This window comes from Oryzias melastigma, linkage group LG2, assembly GCF_002922805.2.
Source record: "Oryzias melastigma strain HK-1 linkage group LG2, ASM292280v2, whole genome shotgun sequence".
Taxonomy (NCBI): domain Eukaryota; kingdom Metazoa; phylum Chordata; class Actinopteri; order Beloniformes; family Adrianichthyidae; genus Oryzias; species Oryzias melastigma.
Window position 1 is genome coordinate 7863042 of NC_050513.1, and position 20624 is coordinate 7883665.

A 20624-nucleotide genomic window follows, 5' to 3' on the forward strand; every position below is an offset into this window, starting at 1 on the left:
ATCCACATCTGTTCTAATTTGATTTTTTTTAGCTACACAAAATGTTTGTTTCTTAATTTTTATTATTCAGTTATCTGTTACTTAAAATAGTCAGAAAAGTAAGCAATTACATTTTTTCACTGAATAGCTGAAAATATACTTTGTTGTCGTATATCGTGATATATATCGTTATCGTGATATAGAATATTTTATATTGTGATGTGCATTTTTTTTCCATATCGTCCAGGACTACCTCTATGCCATGGAGCATTGAAGAATACAATTGGTGCCCTAATCCTCCGTGTTTAATTGGTCTGATGCCATTTAAAAATTCCCTGCAATAAAAAAAAAATCATGTTTTGGTGTTTTTAACATGTTCTTGTAACATTTTTTCTCATGATGGAGGACAAAAATAAATAAAATTATTATTAATTGGTATTTCTTTAGTCAAATTGTTGTGAATTAGTAGCAGACGAAAAAATGCCGTTGGAAAAGCTTGTAGGTGAGATGACAGGTGATACAATTGGCGGTTTTTTCTAATTTAAATTACAGAAATTGATTTAAAAAGTTAGTTTTTTCACGATATTCCAATTTATACGATCTCGTAATACGTATTCTCTGCCAATTTCTCTCGTATTTGACTTTAATCACGATATTTGTGACTCACGTCACATATAAAGTCATTTATCTTCTCTTTCATAAACTGTATAAAATATTTTCTCTCGAATTTAACCTCCATTTTCTCCCCTTTAACTGTCATTTACATTTCCACTAACCCCCATATAGTCTAATTATTCTCCGCACTATCAATTCCTATGAACAGCAAGCGCTGCATGACGTCATAGCCCCCCCTGAGCTCGTGCAGATGACCGCGCGCGCAGGTCTGGATGCTGGACTAGCAGATGAAACCGGTTCCGCTGCTGGCCCGGGGGCGGTGTCTCGGGCGCACGAGGCAAAAGGGAAGCCGCGGTCGCGCGGCCGCCGGCTCTGATGGCTCCTCGCGCCCCGGGCGGGAAAGAGACACAGCAGTCGCCGCGGCGCGCGAGGGAAAGGGTCGGCAGGTATCCGGGCAGTGACGTGGAGTCCGCTCCCCGCGAGCAAGCAAAACGGTGCGGTTGTCGTGTTTTTCGCGGGAGGGCAGGAGCGGGAAGGGAAACATGGCCGCGCAGTCGGACGGCGGCAAAGCTGCGGGGTGCGGCGGGTTCGCCCAGCTGTACGATGTCGACGCGGAGGAGCCGCTGGACTCCGCCGCCATCCACATCTGCCAGTGCTGCCGCTCCTCCGCCTGCTACTGGGGTTGCCGCTCAGCCTGCCTCGGCTCCCTGCTCGGCGGGGGCCAGCCCGTCGGAGGGATCGGAGTCCGGGAGACCCACTGCCCTCCCCGCGAGCAGCTGTGGCTGGACTGCCTCTGGATCATCCTCGCCCTCCTCGTCTTCTTCTGGGACATTGGCACAGACCTGTGCCTGGCTGTGGACTACTACCAGAGGCAGGACTACCTCTGGTTCGGCCTCACCCTCTTTTTCGTGTTGGTTCCGTCGGTGCTGGTGCAGATTCTGAGTTTCCGCTGGTTCGTGCAGGACTACACCGGCGGGGGGCTCGGGGATGTGGAGGGGCTGACTAAGCGGGGCACGGTCACTCTGGGCTGCCTCTATCCCGGCAAGGACCGCCTGCAGCTGGCCACCATCTGGCTGTGGCAGGCCACCATACACATCCTCCAGCTGGGGCAGGTGTGGAGGTGAGGGGACGCCAAACAGCCACGCACACAACCCCCCTCAGTCAGTCAGTCAGTCAGGTTTTTTACAGGACAGGCCCTCTAGTGTGAGTAAGTGTGTGGGATGTTCATTGATCCACATTCACTGATAAACTCTGTGAAGAGCTCCAGCTTTAGTGGATTTTGTGCCATCTCATGAAAACTTAATAACTCACACTGCAGTCTGAAAAAAAAAAACTGAATTCAGAAGAAAACAGTTGCTCATATTATGGTCTACTCCATGTTTTAACTTTAGAACACTCTCTTTAGAGAAAAAAGTTCATCTTTTTGTAGAAAAACAAGAAATGTTAGTGTGGTGAATACATTTCAGCACCATAGACAGCGCACCAGCCACTGTGTAACACATTGTTACTTGGACCATCAAGAAAAAACATGTAGGTTCTGGTTCTGGAGGTTAACTTTAGATCAGTGGCACAAGTTATAGAAGTCAAAATGTATTCAAAACAAATTACAGTGTGAAGCTGTGGACAGACCAGGTATGTGAACAAGAACGAGTATTCTTGAACATGTGTTTAGCCAATGGTGTTCACACTGGACAAGCAGGGAGGGGCTTTTTCCTCTTTTACTTTTTCTGCTGTTTATTAGTGCATGTCCGCCACTGTTTATAAGTGCAAGTCAGAGTTTGGGTACACGTCGTGGTACTGGACCGGTTCTTGTTCATGGCCCAGAGGTTGGGGACACATGATTTAATGGGAACAGCCAATCCGTCAAAAAACGACGAGTTGGGAACACCCAAAACGTTAAAAAGTGATGCGGAAGGGTCCTTAACCAAACGTCAATATGTGACGACTTGGGAGTGAGAATGTGTTTTGAAGCTACAGACCCACTGGGTATGTGAAATATGTTTAAGAAAGAATATTCTTGAACATGTGTTTAGCCAATGGTGTTCACACTAGACTAGCAGGGAGGGGCTTCTTCCTTTTTTTCTACTGTTTACTTGCACATCTCTGTCACCTGTAGTTTGAACAGATCTGTTCCGAGAAATTCTCCTCCCCAAGTCGTCACATATTGACGTTTGGTTAAGAACCCTAACGCGTCACTTTTTGATGTGTCTTTTCAGTTTTCAAGTCTGGTACTGGTTCAGGTCCAGTACTGGTATGGCATCTGGTCCAGTGTCAGGTTAAGGTTCCAGTACCAGGTTTGTGTACGTGTCGCGGTACTGGACCGGTTACGGATCGTAGCCTGGAGGTTGCTGACCTGTGATTTAATGGGAACAGCCAGTACGTCAAAAAAACAACAAGTTTTGGAAACCCAAAACGTCAAAAAGTGACGCCGACGGGTCCTTAAGCAAACGTCAATATGTGACGAGTTGGGAGTTAGAATGTGTTGGATTTTGGAGCTACAGACACACAGGGTATGTGACATGCGTGGAAGAACCAGTATTCTTGAACATAACACATGGTGTTCACACTAGACAAGCAGGGAGGGGTTTCTTCCTTTTTTTTCCTGTTTTCTGTGCAAAACGCGCATCTAGACATTTTATGTATTGGTAAAATCGTAGACAGCAGTTAAAACAAACCATTTTTGGGGGGGGTTAGACCAATCAAGCATCAAAACCAGACCATTAATGTGACTAAAGTTGTTAGTCAGTAAAGACTATGGATAATCTAAAAAGTTGACAAAAGTTTCAAGTAGATCAGGACCTTAAGGTGACCCTTAAATGGATCATTGCTGAAACCAGTAATACTATGTCTTTGACAAGCATTAACACCAATTGAAATGGAATTATCTGTAAAAATTCAGTGTTAACAATAGTAAACATGCATAGCAGTGTCACTACTAAGTCCAAATTTGTTGTAAACAACAAAACAAAAATTAAATAATTCAAGTAGCTGGCGACGGCTACCTCCGAAGGAATGTCTCACCAAAGGATGACGAATATAATGTTTTACAGTCTCTTTAAACTAAAATAAAAGATCAATACTTGATGAGAACCCATCGAGAATCAATCGCAGGACTACATATCACAATATATTGTAACTTGGTGTCATATAAGTCCGACCGAACGCTTCTGTTTAAGGATGTAACGATTCTTCGGGAATCGGTAAAAAAACGATTCAGACTCGTCAACATTTTCATCGATGCAGAAAAACTAAAAATCGATTTGACAGCTTTAAAAACAAGTGGACACTTTCAAATGAAAAGTCAATGCAAACACGCACACACCAGTATTCTTGGCCTGTGACACGGAGCGCATGCTGCTATGCAAGTTTTTTAGTTGGATCGCGAGCTCTACGCACAAATTAGGCGCACACTGAATGTTCCACCCGGTACAAAGTGCTCACACACCGGCCGCGTTCAGCAGGTGGTATACACACCGGAGCACACAAGTATCGGCAGGAGGAGAATCTTCTTCTACTGTATTTTTACTGTTCGTTAGTGCTCCTACACCACCTACAATATGGAGAACCCTGGAGCAAAGAAAGTCAAAACGGTGCAAATGCCCCAAATCTTGCTCTAGTCTTTTTTGTTTTCAAGACTCTGTTCCTTTAACGTCTGTCCAGGTGTCATACTAATCCAAACGTGCCCAAACCGCAAGGATTCATTTCTCTTTCGTGATCATGTTTGACACTTCCGTGCTTTGAAGCGGACGCTACGCACGCACCACTCCCAAATCCGAGTCCCTGATTGATCGTTTTGCTTCGCTGCTGCGATTATGCGTAAAAATGTTGAACCGGATTAAACATTTTGGGCGCTTAGCGGCTAGGGGGGGTTACGCTGAGCGGTGCTGTCCGTCACATGAACCTCAACATGAACCTTGTATGAAAGGATTGTGATCATTTCAGTATTTTGTATAATTGTTTATCTGTAAGTGGCAAAAAGAAAACATACTTTGCCTAAAATACCTTGAATTTGTTGTTTAAAAAAAAAAATCGGAAAAAAAAAATTGTGACTTTAGAACTGAATTGAACCGATTTGTCCGTTAAATGAAAAATCCATAGGTCTTTACCAAATCCGAGTCTCTGATTGGTCAAAGTTTGACCAATATGTTGTGCGTAGACCCCAAAACGGTCGTAAAATCTTATCTAATCGGCGTGTGAACGTACATTTTTAACAGGGAAGCCAAAAACTCATCTTTTATAGACTTTTTATTGGCGCGCACGTTGCCAAAAGCTGTGAGCATAGCTTCATAGGAAAAAAATAATGAGTAGTGTGTAGTTGTGTGGGCACAGCGTGGTCCTTACAGTCAAAGTGTGTGCGTGTTGACACATGTCAGCGTGTGTGACCGGTGGAAAAACGGTGTCACGGCTCTTCCTGCGAGTGTCAGCGTGCGTGGAGAGTACAAAGAGAAAAAGCATCTGTGCTTCTGGCAACACTCTCTCTTTCCTACTTACGGTTTACCCCTCCACCACCATGACACACACACAAACACATGCTTGGAAGGGCTAGGTGCTAATTGTAGTGCTAAAAGCCCTGCTTGGGGAAAACAAGTGAGAGACACAAATTCCCTCCTCTCACGGTGTGTAGTCGGCTCTAGTTGGACGAAACTTAATAATTTCAAGTCCTCTGCAATCACCTGAACTCCCCCTTTAGAGTGTAGAGTGGACTCTTCCTACGTGGAGAAAGTGGTACAGCTGGAGAAGGAGGTGCAGCTGGAAAAATGGTTTGGCCTGATTGAGACAGATCGCTTAGACGTGGAGAAGCTGTGGAGAGGGGGAGGATACCAGTGTGTGTGGGGGTGTACAATGAGAGTAAGGGGGGGGAGGGGAAAGGAATTGAAAGCAGGAGGGGAAGGAGAACGGTGGGGGTCGGGTTTGGATCGGAACGTCGTGTGACTTTGAGCTGCCGTCAGATTGGTGGTTGCAGATTTTTAGAACATGTCTTCATCCGTCTTTGCTCTTGAGTCAAGGACACGCACTGTTTCAGTGTAGCGTAATCGTCCATCACTCCAGCTTTGAAACTTCTCACGTGAGCGTCTTCCTATGGATGCTGCATAATTTATGTCGTGTGAAACGAGCACGCGTGTTTCAACTCGGCCGGCCATAATAGTCACACTTAAAGACCTATGCATAATGCAGCGCCATGAAAAAAATGCCAGTGCGCAAAAGCATGAATATCTTTGCACTACTCATTAAAAAAAGCTTAATTGAACACCTTACACTCATGCACTGCAGCTTCCCTGATCAGAAATCCATATAAAACATGGAGGTAAGCAATTAATCTGGACCACAAGTGTCAAAGTCAAGGCCTGGGGGCCAGATCCGGCCCTCCAGATCATTTTATTTTATTAATATTGATGCCCCGATGTTATCTTACACTTATTTCCAACTTGTGTAATTTTGACAAAATATATTTATATGGACAGTAAAATATTGAAAGTTATTTAAGATTTAAGTTGATTTATTCTGGAATAACATTCCTGCCTTTTTATTATTCATAATTATGTTAAAAAGTTACGGTTTTAAAGCTTTAAAAATTAGCAGTCTGCTAACTTTTTGGACTATTTTGGCATTTACTAAGATTTTTTAGGCTATTTTAGAGTTTAGCTAATATTTCAGCTACATGGTAGCTGTTTTGGCTAATTTAGGCTTTTTTTTCAGTTTTTTAGGCTATTTTGAAGTTAAGCTAATATTTCAGCTACATGATAGCTGTTTTGGCTGCCCTAAGTTTTTTTTGTTTGTTTTTTAAGCTAATTTGGCATTTAGGTAACATTTTAGCTGGCTATCAGCAACAAGTGTTGCAACCATTGAAATATATAAAGAGATAAATCAAGGCTGTGATATCCCCAGTAGAAAATACCTTACTTCCGTTTTCAACTAAATTAAATCAGTTCAGTCGCCATTTTTCCGGTGTACGCCATTGTGGGACCACATGACATTAGTAAGCAGTGATTGGTCTGAGTCATTATTTCTATGGCATTTCTATTTTTTTAAAGAAGTGTTGCTGTTTTCTTTTGTCATGTGTTTGCACCCAAAAACGCTCTTTTAAGATCAATGTTGAAGTGGGCGGAGCCATATCCCTATTGGTTTATTCTGCCTTTCCACTTTAGACCTTGATATTCTGTTCAAATTTTTGTTTTTGATGTCATAGATTATCCATCCAATTTGTTTACGCCCTTTATGTTATAAAATTTGCTATGAAAATACGTTTTTTTTTCTGATATTTTAATTGAGATAACACCTCCTCGTGCGACTGCTAGCCTATTTTCTAGCGCACTAGCTATTTTCTTGAGTTACTAGAATATTTTACACAAAAGCATAAAAAACTGAATGCACAGCAGTACAAAAAATATTTGAAATCAGACATAATATTTTATTTTGTTAAAAAGTTTAAAAATGTTATGGCATAGCAAATAAAAATCGATAAGCTTGTGTAACAACCCCATCAAGTTATTATTGCGAGGTCTTCGTCTGGCTCCAGTAAATTTGGTTTTCAAGAATTGTTACATTTCGAGGTGAAAGTATTGTTTGTCATTAATAATCCCCAAAAAGGTTTTTAATCAGTTTAAGAAAAAATAGACCGAACCAACAAAACATTTCAATCTCATGTTAGCATTATAAGTTCAGACAGAAAGCATGGTCATTACCACCACACTGCTTGTGTTCATTATTTAAATAATTATTAATTCCATCACATTGTTATATATTTAAAATAAGAAGCAAATAGGTAGTTTTAGTAAAAATAGTACAAAAAATGACGAAAAAAACAAAATATTTGTACATAAACAAAATTAGGTGATACAAAATTAAGAGCAAAGTTGTGTTCAGTTTTATTTATAAGGATAATAACAAAAATAACAAGTCTTAAAAATAACCCAAAGTGTTAGTGGTGTTTCCATTCAAAACAAAAATTGAGTCACTACTATTTATGGCTGTTATAGATGCTATTTGTCTACTCATTGTTGAGCCATCTGTTGAATACGATCCCAATGAGTCAATTGTTTTGTGTAGCAGATTGTCAGAAATAGAATTGTGACTACAGATTTGTAGGAATTTTATAATTCAATTGTAGTCCAGTCAGCCAAGTCACAACCAAAATATCACAACAAGTTCCAGATCGGATGTTTTTATTGTTTGAGTCATGGATCCATGCTAGTAAGTCAGTGTTAATTTGAGTTAAAGAAATATATCTCTGAACCCCCTGCAGGTACATCAGGACTCTGTATCTCGGCCTGATGTCTCGTCGGCAGAAGGAGCACCAGCGACGGTGGTACTGGGCCATGATGTTCGAGTACGCGGACGTCAACATGCTGCGTCTGTTGGAGACGTTCCTGGAGTCTGCACCTCAGCTGGTGCTGCAGCTCTGCATCATGATCCAGGAGAACCGAGCCGAGACCCTTCAGTGTAGGTGGAGCTCCGTGTTGTCTGACACTCCCAAAAAGGTTCTTCAAGGAGCCAATTATTTGTCATTGTTCTCTGATTGGGACGTTTCTAAGATTGAGGCTTCTACCTCCTCCATCCAGGAAATGCATCATCCAGCCAGCCACCAAGGAGGGTGGATGCAAGCGGCAGCTGGGGCATTAAAAATAACTTCATCTGTGAGACTCATACCACTATGAGTGATTACCAAATGTTTGCGTCGTGCCACACGCCAGCTTGTTTTACGGCTCTCAGCATTACACAAAACACCCTCAATGAGTCATAAACGTGTAGTGCTAATGTAGTTGGTGTTTTATGAGTCTCAAAAAATGATTTTCTAAAGAATATGAAAAATGAAGAGCTTTTTTTTATCTTGCGTAGGATAGTTTTCTGTATCTAAAAACAGTCAATTGTTTAACATCTTAAAGGGGAGTAAAAGAGTCTTTTTAGGCAAAATGTCAACAGAACTGAAAAATTCGTAGAGCCACACAAAAGTTTTCAGGATTCCTTCCATCCATGTATCTGTTGGTCCAAGAATGCCGTTCTAATAAACAGATTTAGGACTGACTGTCTCTACCCGACACTAGCGCATGTACTCCTAGTTACAAGAGACTCTCACGAAATGTAGCGCAAGTCTCTTGAATCTTTCTCCAGGCTTTTTCTTTCACAGGTCTGTTACAATATTTGAAAGACTTTGGTGTATACTTAGATAGGGCTTTTCTACCTTCCTTGAAGGCCCAAAGCATTTTACTGTCAGAGTCCCATTCACACTTGGGGCAGCCAATAATAATTATCTGACATTTTGCATAATTTAATTTCAAACTACAATCATTAATTTCTTCTTATCGCAGGTAAAGGATATCCCGGATGAGCCCCCAAATATGTTATGTCCACTCAAACATAGGTTCAGGGCGGCATAATTCTGTGACATAAGACGCACAATAGCTGATGGTTTATAGTTTGTATTTGGCATAAAAAAGGAGGAAGTGTGTGTATCTTATGGAATTGTCCAACCCTACTGTAGAGCTACGCTTGTTTGGACTAGACACTCCTTCATGATCGATTTTCAACCAGTTGGCACTCTCTGTATTGAAAAGGACACTACTTATATAACAAATTTGATTTCCTGATTGGTCAAAGTGTTCATTGGTTGTGTGTTTTATACATAGAGCTCAAAAATTGACTTAAAACTTGCGTAGCTATGCATGAACGTTAGAGTTCTGAACACAGAAGAACAAAATGCGCATTTACGTCCATTTACATAGACGTTTCATTGAAAGTGGCCACTTGAATGCACATTTGAATGCACATAAGTCACAACTGCCCTATATACAAGTTGTTTGTCAGTCAAAATAAGGGGAAACCTGTAAGTTGGCCTGGACGAAATAAGAAGGTCTTAAACTGGGCGACAGGTTGTAGAGAACTCCTATGCAAACCAATACAGATTAAACCTGTATGAGTATGTGACTAAGGCTTAACAAGAGTATTTATTAAAATTACCCCCAGTTGGATATAATAATTAATGTACAGACTTGTATTGCTAAAGTCTATGCACGATCAACCCATACTTGTACTGTTGTGGGTTACAAACCCTGGTTTTCCTTTTAATCCGTAGGCATATCTTCACTGGCCTCCCTCCTGTCGCTTGCTTGGGTTCTGGCCTCTTACCACAAACTGCTGCGAGACTCTCGAGACGACCAACGCAGCATGAGCTATCGCGGTGCGCTACTCCACCTCTTCTGGCGCCTCCTGACCATCTCGTCCCGGGTCCTCTCGCTCGCTCTCTTCGCCTCCCTTTTCCACATTTACTTTGGCATCTTCGTGGTGCTCCACTGGTGCGCCATGGCCTTCTGGGTGGTTCATGGAGGCACCGACTTCTGCATGTCCAAGTGGGAGGAGGTTCTCTTCAACATGGTGGTTGGCATCGTCTACATCTTCTGCTGGTTCAATGTGAAGGAGGGTCGGACGCGTTACAGGATGGTAGTGTACTACATCATAGTGTTGGCAGAGAACACCATTCTCACAGGGTTATGGTGAGTTCTTGTGGGAAATGTTTTGTATAAAGTATCAGTGGAAATCACTACTACTATTAACCCCTTGAATTTGAACCTTTTACCTACTAAAGTATTTAAGAGGTCCCTAGGAGGTACATATAGTGTTTAGGTTGTACTACTTCAGGAACTCATTGATTAAGAAAAGCTTCGGCTGTTTTCGTCAGCCATGGTCTATGTCTTTGTCTGGTTCAGGGGTCTGCAACCTGCGGTTCCAGAGCCACATGTGGCCCTTTTATCTCTCCATGGTGGCTCTTTGGCCAAACATAAAATAAGTCAGGGAGATTTCTGACCCAGCCATGTTGACCGTCGGCTGTCTAACTAAACCTACCTAAAGAAAACAAATAAACAAAGCCCGCAAACTAAGACTACCAAGGTCCAACCCCAAACTAAAGTAAAAAAAACCAGTAGTGTAAGTGACCTTTTATGTATGAATTTCAGTTTTTTTAAATTTTTTATTATAGTCTTGTTATTTGGACCTTGAGTCCGTAATAAAAGATTATTCCGATCTATTTCAATTCTATGCGGCTCCTTCTAGGTTTTGATTAGTAGAAAACTAGCCCAAATGGCTCTTTTACTGTTACAGGTTGCCGCCCCCTGGTCTAGTTCATATGGATAAAGGATAATAGACTGAAGAAATTATAGGTTGTAATACTCTATAAGAGATTGGGTAATATGCGTTACATCCTATATTGTAGCACATGTTATCAAAGTATTTCTTTATTCAAAGAATAATTGAAAGATTTAGAACTTTGTTTATAGTTTTTATTCAAGTGTTTCTTTCATTTGTTTAAGGTATGCCTACCGGGATCCAGTTTTGACCGACTCCTACGCTGTCCCAGCTCTGTGCGGCGTCTACTTTACGTTTATTGGTGGCGTCTTGATCATGCTCCTGTACTACGGTTTCCTGCATCCCGCCACTGCCCACCTCCAGCCGAGTCCGGCCTCCTCTTGTTGCGCCCAGCTGCTTTGGGGGCTCCCCCTACCCCCATCTGCCCCGCCCACTGCCCCGCCCACCCCAGCCCACATGGTCAAGTCACAGACGGACGAAGATGTGGCTGAGACGTGTCTTCCCGTCTTCCAGGTGAGGTCCACTCCCACCACCTCCAAACCTGAGGGTCCGCTCATAAAAATCGACATGCCCAGGAAGCGCTACCCGGCGTGGGACGCCCACTACGTCGACAGGCGCCTGCGTAGGACTATTAACATCCTGCAGTACATAACGCCGGGCGCCGTGGGCATCCGATACCGCGACGGACCTTTGCTGTACGAACTGCTTCAGTACGAGTCCTCACTTTGACACCAACACACATGTATACTTTAGCACATAAGCACCATAAAAAAATACGATATGTGAATGTTCTTGAAGATTTATGATCACACGTCAGACTTGATGTGAGCACAAACAATTTGTCTCGTCTTTGCGTAAGCACACGCACAATCACATGCGCATTTCTACAACCCACGGCTTAGTGAGCTGCTTCACTGCCTTTCTTTCTGTCCTTTTCTTTGCTCCACCTCCTTTTAAATCTCACATACTTTTCTTTATGTCGCAAAGAAAAAAAAGAAATAAAAAATGACAAGCAACACAAATGTACATCCACATTTGATCACGCCCTTTATGTTGCCATTGTTTACAAGTTTCAGAGGAATAAAGGAACGTGACACAAGGAGTCACTTTCAATAATAATAGGAGATTGTGAAACCTATTAGAATAGTCAAAAATCCGTATGTATATATAATACATGTACAGAAAGGGTGCTTCAATTTTTGTGTTTCTGTTAGTTTTAGTAAAGAAAAAAGTTTTTTTGAAGAGTTTGATGGAAAAAGTTATCAGCAGACCAGGAAAGCATGACAGGAAAGATAGAGAATTTCATACGAATTAATCCAAAAAAACCCTTTGATACAACTTTGTGGTCATAATGTCTATTATAATAAAATTAAGACAATCCAACTTTATTGGAATATTCTGGACTAAATTGGATTATAATAACGTGTGTAGCGCATTAGACAAAATCGGTTGTAAACTGATGCAAGATTAAAAAAGGTGATAATTTGATTCATAATTTTTAATAATACAAATTATTTGTTTAAATATATCTTGTTAAAACGTTCAAAATGACATATATTATGTTTAATATGGTCCAAAAATTTTACTGCTAAAATTGCTACCTCGCTAACTGTTAATTACCTTTCATATAATACGAACCCTAGTTTCTAAAATGCATACGCTTTTTTAAAATATTTTTTTTGACATGTATACAAACAGGAATGATTATATTATTACCATAAACTGTTTATCTCCAAAATGCTGCACATTTTTATTTGTACTAATACTTAGAAAAGGAGGATCATGCTACCAAATACTTGCTAACGTGCAAAGGTAGCTAGTTCGCAAAAAAACTGATGTACTATATTTATAGGTAGTCGATGCTCGCCTGTTACTATCGTCCAATGTATGTCAAGAGTGACGCCATATTGTTAAGGGGAGTCAACAATGACACGACTTAGCAAATACAGTAAAATGACAACTGCATGCTAAATTTTGATCCAATTAAAAAAAAAAAAATCTAATCATCACAAAAATAAAACCCGCACCATGGTATTAATTTTTTTGTACAAGGTGCAACAGATGAACGGCAACCTTCTATAAATAAATATATTGGAAACAATGCATACTTAATGATTGGTTGGGATTATATTCAAATCTACACACATACCAAGATTTACACTGGAGTCTTTGTTTCAAGACGGTTCGGGTGGTTATTCGACATCAGTCTACGGCACGGGCGGGGCAAGGTCCGGGTGGGGGTGGGGCGGTGTAAAGCAGGTGGCCAAGCCCTTCTTTGCTAAACAGGAGCCAGTCACGACCCACCACTGCAGGGGAATTGCACTCGATAGTGGTGGGTGAGGCTGGGTTGGGTGTCCCACAAGTGAACCCCACCCATTCCCTGGCACCCAAACGACCCCAGGCAGGCGGTCTTCTGTACGCCACATATCACTCTTCCCTCTTTGCTACTGAAGGAATCCTGTTTTTTTTTTTTTTCCTCCACTTAGTAATATACTTCAATTCAGCGAGTCGCCTCGTCTGATCAGAGGTCGAACACACATACAAATACTAAGGTCATCCTTCAAAAAACAAAATAAGATAGATGGCAATGCTAGAAAACATGGAAATAGTGCAAAGTCTCACGCTACTATTGACTTTAAATAGACTTGTGTTGATATTGCAATCAACACTACAAGATCAATCTAAAAGGTCACCACTCTGAGAGTGAACTCACTCAGATCTTCCTAAAATGTATTTTAAAAGTTCTTCTTAATTAGCTGGATGGAATAATTTACTTAAAAAAAAAAGTCACATCCTTTTTTTGTCCAGCATGTTGCCCTTTCCAATATGGCGTCCAACTTTGCAACTCGTAGCGCACCATCTCTATCCGATATTTCATTGGCAAAAACAATAGAAAAGAAATAAGGCTAAGTAGCAATTTAAGTAAATTGTTTCCATGTTATTAATTTTTAAAGTTGTTTGCACAATAAGATGGAGGACACAAAACGCTAACAAACAGAAATAAGCTAGCATAGCTTCGATTTCTAATTGAAAGTATGCTAACATCGACTTGTTAGCATAACAATTTGAGCTTCTACATTATTTGCTCTACATTATTTTCTTTGAAAATATTATTTATACGTTAATCAAAATTTGTGTAAATTATTTTTAAAACTGTTGTTTTCCAAATCATTAGCTAGAAGCTAGCTACATTAGCTCAGAGGTAAAACGACCAAGCAAAAAGTTTTCCTTAATGCTACTAAGAGACATTTTTTGCTAAAGAAAATCAAGCAACATAAATGCACAAATAAAACTTTATAATTAAAAACCACATAAAGAGTTACAGAATAAACTGTGAGCTGACATTTTATTGGTTTAAGGCACTCTAAAGTTCTAGCTACTTTGACGTAAAAATATTTGTCGTATTGAAATGACACATTGGTTCAAACTTAACTGAACAATATATTAGTGATTTAATTTAGTTGTTGCCTCAAAACCCCCTCAAAACCCCTCAGAACATGCTGTTTGGTGTGTTCTGTGCTCCAGTTCTCCATCGTTTCCTGTAATGCTTATAGAGGAGGTTAATGGCTGCCATGTTAGCAATTCCCAATCCTAATAAAGATGTTTAGAGATAAAAAAAAGAAAAATCAAATATGTTGACCTGTATCGTAATCATATAATGTCTTAATGTGATCTTTTGGTCATGTTGGTCCAACACTATCAGGCTGCTGCCAACGAATATGAAACATTTGTGAATTTTAATCATTACTACCGTCCAGATGACTTGTGTTCTCTCCTCCAAAAGCCACCCACAGTGGAGCTGTGATGTGTGGCTCATTCTTTATTTATTTATTTTTTCAGTTTGTTTATCCCTCCAATCCAAGCTGTTGCATTGGCAGGCGACAACAAACGAGCCAATACATCAGTCACCGGCCGGCCTGTCAATCGCTACCTTGCCACTCCAGCATGACGAAACACGGGAAAAAATATGTGTATGTATGTATATAAAGGTGGTGGATTAAGGTGTCCTGCTTTTCACACCTTTAGTCTAGTCGTGAAACCAAACCATGAGTCATCGCATTTGGAGCGGTTAGAGACTATGAGCACAAACAAACTCAAGCTTCTTTTTGTTGACCTCCAACCAGAAGAAGCTTGAGAAACATGGAGCATCACATTGAAATATTTAAAAACTGAAGATACTTTGACATTTTTGAGTGTCTGATAAATGTAAAAGAGGATTTCACACTTAATTCCAATTCAGGAATTGGAATTAACCTGCAAGTTCTACCCATTTTTTTTTTTTTTTTAGAATTTATCGAGTCCAAACTCTGTCTATTTTGGACAATTGATAAGGTCAACAGCTTATTCGTAGGTAGCATTAAGTAGAATTAGCAGCTGTAGTTTTATTTTGGAAATCAAACTCGATCCTTTTCATAAAAAGTACAGCAAAACAACTGCTTCTGGAACAACTCACAAGTGCAACATGTCAAAAACAAATACTCTCTATACGCATTCTGCTTTCTAGCGTGATGAGCCTAAGGATAAAAACAATAAATAAAAGACATTTAAGCGAGGTTGAGGCTCCAAAGAGGTACAAAATAGTGTCTATTCATGTTTAAAGTTGCTAAAAATGAAGGATGCTGTTGAAACGAAGCCATAAATAGAGAGAATTGTATCTAAATCCTTACAAACTTTAGTAATAATATTGAAAAAAAAACTAAGAAAAACATAATTTTACTTGTAAAAAAAAAGTGCACAATTCACTTCATTCTGGACATTTGAATTAAACAAAACTGCAGCTAATAAAAGACAATTTAACTTAAAAAAAAGAATATGTAGTTTAACAGATCATTTTATAAGGTCTTCTACATTCCCATTAGAAACTATTGATAAAACATTTTTACCAAAAGGCAAAATGTCCCAAAAATGTCAAAGTATCTTCCTAAGCTCAACCACAGGAGGCTTAAGCTTGCGTTTTTATTTCCTGGTGCTAGCCAAGCAGCAAAACCGGACAATTTATTAGCTGCAATGGGGCAGATTGATTTAGCTGTTGAGAAAATACAACCCAAGCAGCTGATTACATGGTGCGACGCTCTAAAGCCACAGAGTCAATTGGCTGCTAACCCCACTTTATATGGTGCAAACATAAAAACACACACTTGTACTAATGGTGCAATAAGGGCAGGTTGTCTCTTTGAATCCAGTGGTGCGACTTGAGCGCTCGCCTTTAGTTGACAACCGAGGCTTGTGCCAAAGGCTCCGTCCAAAAGGGACAACCGCTCTTCCTGTCCTGCAGAAGCTATGCAAGTTTCCGACGCAGGGAGATGTGCTTAACGTACACACACACTTACACACACACACACACACACACAGGGTTTTCCTCTACAGCAGGGAGATGCATGAGGCGCGCCGACACACAGTCCTAACAGTCCAGGGCGTTACCTCACACTCACATGACGTCCAATAAACCCTTACCCCTTTATAATTTGGGAACAATTTTCACATGGTGCTACTGAGTGGAACAGGATGTTTTTTTAATGTGTAGTTAGGAAAAATTTAGCCAAATATGTTGTTTCACATTCAAATGGACGTAGAAAAACTGTTGTAGAGAGTGTGAGAAAAGCAGCAACGCCTTCCTTCTCCTACCTGAGGACATAACTACGCCTTATCATCTCAGCAGACGTCACTCGAGTCCATAAGGAGGAGGGTGGTGCTGCTGCTTTCTGGTTCTCCCCGATCCAGACACTCGCCGCACATCCGGCACGGATCAGGGACAAACTCCAATACGTGCCATTCGGAGAACTCAGTCAGCCATTTGTGTTGGTGTCAAATCCCTTTGCATGAATGTTGCACACTTGGGGGTGCACACATGAACGGATTCTGCAGAGTTGTGTTGGGGGTTATGTAGGGGGAGATTTCTTGCGCTTCGAAGCAAACCCACAAGCTTTTATCTATATTTTGCTCCAGACAAACGACCCTCCGTTGCACCCAGAACTCCAGCTAACGTCAGATCAGGTTTAAAACAGTCAAATCAGGTCAGACTCAACCAAATATTTGTTTATTTTTTGTGTGCGTGTATGGAAGTACTCAAATGTAGTGTTGGGGTTCAACGTTCAGGTACCATCTAAGAGTTTATTTAGCAGTAAAAAAGAAAAAAAAAACATAAAGTTTGCAGTTGAATTTACCAACAGCAAACCACAAGCTTCTTTTTTCAACCAGGAAACCAGAGCCTTACCCTGAATGCACTCGAGATCAAATCAACGGGAGGCTCTGTCTGTATTGTATGGCTACACATCTACAGCTATGCAAGGTTGTTCAAAAAGCAGGATGGCTCTGTGCTTAGAAAATGTACAAAAAAAAGACAAAACTGCTGTTCTCTTGTTTTTTTTTTTCCTTCAGTTGTATTTAAAAGTGGTGTTTAAGTCCAGAAAAACAAATGTGAAACTTTATGCATCTATTTGTAGTGTTATACTTTATTAGTTGCCACAAAGATTTATTTGTCGGGAGGATGGAAACTATGTGACTTTTATTTTGTGGAATTCCACCTCCCGACATAGGAATGTGCATCTGATTACGAAAGTTTCTTGAGATAAAGAAAAAATGTTCCACTATCAGGGTCTGTGGAGCATATGAGACCGTTGGGTGTGGGTGTGTGCGCGAGAATGCCAGCTCTTGTGTTTCTAGCGGTTCGTACACTTTTGATTTTTAACGCAAAAGATGTTTGGTTGAGAGTCATGGAATTGTTGGCACTCATCGAGGCGTTCCTGATCTCAGACCAATTACTACCAAACTGGAGTCCCTAGGAAATCCTTTCTTTTCAAAAGAAATTCGCAGATTCAATCGCTAACGTTACGGGGAGAGGATTTAGCGGTTTGGACTCGGGTTTGGACACTAAAAGCACAGGGAAGGGTGAAAAACTAAACCTTAACTTGGATGTACCGATAGGATGTACGTTTTATTTATTTTGTCCGAGTCTTCTGCTTGGGGGAGGGTGGGGGCATTAGTTTTAGCAACGTTGATGTGCAATAGTAGCTTTTTATTTTGTTGTGATTGTTCCATGGGTTTGAAGACTCTTTGATATGTAGGAATCGTTCTTTATAAATAGCGCGAATGTAACGACAAGAGAAGAAAATACAGCTCCACTGAAAACTGTGGTTTTGTAGGAATCTGTGCCGTCGTGTTGTCCTAAGTGTTAGCGCACTAATATTAGACTTTATAGCTAAGGGGAAGTTTATGGAGATAATTGGCCAGACAGCGTCATTTTATTTTTTTTTGTCTCTTTAAAAAACAAATTAGGGCTGCACAATAGATCAGAAATGGGTCATCGCGATTATTCAATTATTATTATTATTACACGTAAAAACTAAAGTGTAAACTATCCTATGCGAATGGTAAGCTAGCACTCCTTTGGGGCTAACATCTTGAGACTATTTTACCCCTTTAATGGAGCAGTAGTTCTTTGAATAACCGTAACGCTTTAACCAATATCTTAATTCCAACACGTTAATTAACACAATTAACCTACATGGAATTACATTATTTGCGTAAACTATCAAAAGGTTGCTAAGGGGTTTAGAACCAGTTGGGTTGCAGACACTCCTTTTTTTTATGGTGGTTTTGAATCCAGTTTCCGCGAATCGTTTCATAAACTAGTCAAGACAAGAAATGCTAATTGTGTACAGTTTATTACTAAACTCACACTGAATTGGTATTTGCACTGCAGTGACTTGGAGTCAAATTTCAAAATGAAATTTTCAAAATGGTCACAAAAAAATGGTACAAATTGACAATAGTGTGATTGAAATTTTTAATTCTCATTCATGACCTCAAGAACTAAACCAGTTGGGTTTCAGACATTTTTACCAAAAAAAAGTTTGTTGCAGGAATCTTTTCTCAAGTTAAAATTCCCTAAACAAGGATGACGTTTGAAGATATTCTGAGTAATTTCCAGAATTGATTTGATTCGATTCACCAGAGCCTTGATTGATTCAATTCCAATGTTTTTTTTAGTCTTTCGACCCTCTCAATTCAATTCATTTTTGAGTTTACACAGTTTACACATTTAGAAACATTTGTTCAGAAATACATTTATAATCTATATATATGTTTTAAAGATTTTCGTACTAATCAGATACAGTTCACATTCTGTGAAATGTATTGGTGAAATTATGAGATTGTAATAGCATACAGTGTTACATGGATTCTCAAATGGAGAAACTAACAATTGTTCTGCTTCTCCTGGAGGGCGTTTCAGTTTGGCCACTAGGTGGCAAAGGCGCTATAGCATTACACCTTATTCGAGAAGAAGAAGAAAGTATGAGGAAAAACAGTGCTGTCCTATGGGAAGTCAATTAATTCAGATCGATTAATCGACTTTATCAACCCAGCCTCAATTTTGAGGCCTTTTCAAAGCTTTTTTACTTGCGTGATTCTTTCACTTACTCGTGATTTGTGTTCAAAAGCAGAGAAAAATCATACATTTACAAAAAAAACTCACTATGCGTTGCAATTCTCAGTGACATATGCAGTCCAAACTTTACTTTCTAATTTATGGAAGTGCATTAAACAAACTCAAGAAATTGTATATTTGTGTAATTTGACTAAACACGCCAATATTTTTACTGTAACTGTAGTTTTATTTAGACAATAAATGTCTTAATTGTAAAAAAATATTATTTTAAATGTCTTAAAAATAAGTTCCCATTCAATCCTGCAAGATTAGAATATTTTTACATCTATTTGGGAGAAATTTCATGAAATAAACTGACAGCTGGTAGTTGGAAAACCTCAAATCCTGTTGATTTCAAACAGTATAACATCTAAAATACGTAATGATTTATTAGAAAAATTGACAAACTATCAGCGTTCTGCATTGATTATTACATTATGAACAAATATAGAGTATAATGTCAAGACAGCAAGTTTGTAGACTATTATTTCTGAATATTGTGCAGCCCTATGCATTCAGGAATTTTTCTATCCTTCGTTTTCCTGCATGTCGTTGGGGATGCGGGTTTCTGTACTTAACACCAAATAACTGACCAATCAGAGAGCAGACGGAAGAGCGCAGACAGAGGTTGTGTTGTGCATCTCCAGTTAGTCCGATTGTTGTGTCTAGGGTTAGTTTTAGGGCAGAGTTTGGCGTTTTCCGGGAAAAAGTTGCGTATTTTTGATGGCCGTTGTTCGTCATCATTAGAAAATGTGTTATTTTTCTTACAATACTTCCTGAAAATTAAAAAAAAAAAGAAAAGAATCTATTTATCTGTAAAGAGACAAAGATTTACAATATAACAAACAGACTGCTAAGAAATAGAGGTTTTAAAATTTCAATGAAAACATGTACAGATGATACAGAAATGTATTATGTCGGTTTGATTTTATATATTTATCATTTTATTACGTTGTAATGTTGTGACTGCTATGATGAAAAAAAAAATCATAAAGGAAAATGACGTAATTTTTCCAAATGTGTGTCGCTCTTCATTTTGACCATTAATAAAAAAAGAAAAAAAATCAAACAAACAAAAGCTTTGATCATAAATTTAATTTTATTCACAGTTTTCAAACATTTTGGTAGTAGAGAAATGAAATCTGCAACCCCGAAAACATTTTTTGCATAGTACCAACATACTGTAGCTCCCCCATTAAAAAAAACTCTAACTTCAAGGACAAAACATGAATAGAGTGCAAAATTTGTGCCTAAAAGCTTCAGTAACATAAATACAAGAATTAAAGCACAATTCTTCACATAATGACTGACTTCATCAGTCAGGACCAAACCAAAGGTGCTGGTAGTGAGGAAAGCCTGTAGTGAGACGTCTGCACACCTCACTTTTTAGGAAGCAACAGGCGCTAGAGAGGAGAGGGGAAGCTTTTAGTAAGAGAAATGTTTGTAAAATAAACGTCAAAAGTGATCTGGGTCAAGCCAATATGGCGGACGATTCAAAAGTTTAGAGAAAAAGACGTAAAAGTCA

At 39.7% G+C, this 20624-nt stretch overlaps 1 protein-coding gene across 2 annotated transcripts; it reads left to right on the top strand.

Moving 5' to 3' along the window:
- The first annotated feature begins 974 nt into the window (after window positions 1-974).
- Window positions 975-19895, top strand: LOC112159967 (XK-related protein 6). 2 transcript variants are annotated; one of them, XM_024294237.2, is made up of 5 exons: window positions 975-1480; window positions 1557-1714; window positions 7838-8034; window positions 9665-10082; window positions 10896-19895. In XM_024294237.2, exons 3-5 carry the CDS (start codon window positions 7866-7868, stop codon window positions 11398-11400), a joined length of 1092 nt encoding a protein of 363 aa, XP_024150005.1. In that variant the 5' UTR covers window positions 975-1480; window positions 1557-1714; window positions 7838-7865; the 3' UTR covers window positions 11401-19895. The 2 variants fall into 2 exon arrangements, with proteins under 2 accessions (XP_024150005.1, XP_024150004.1); XM_024294236.2 differs by having other exon boundaries at window positions 1137-1714.
- Window positions 19896-20624: the final 729 nt, after the last annotated feature.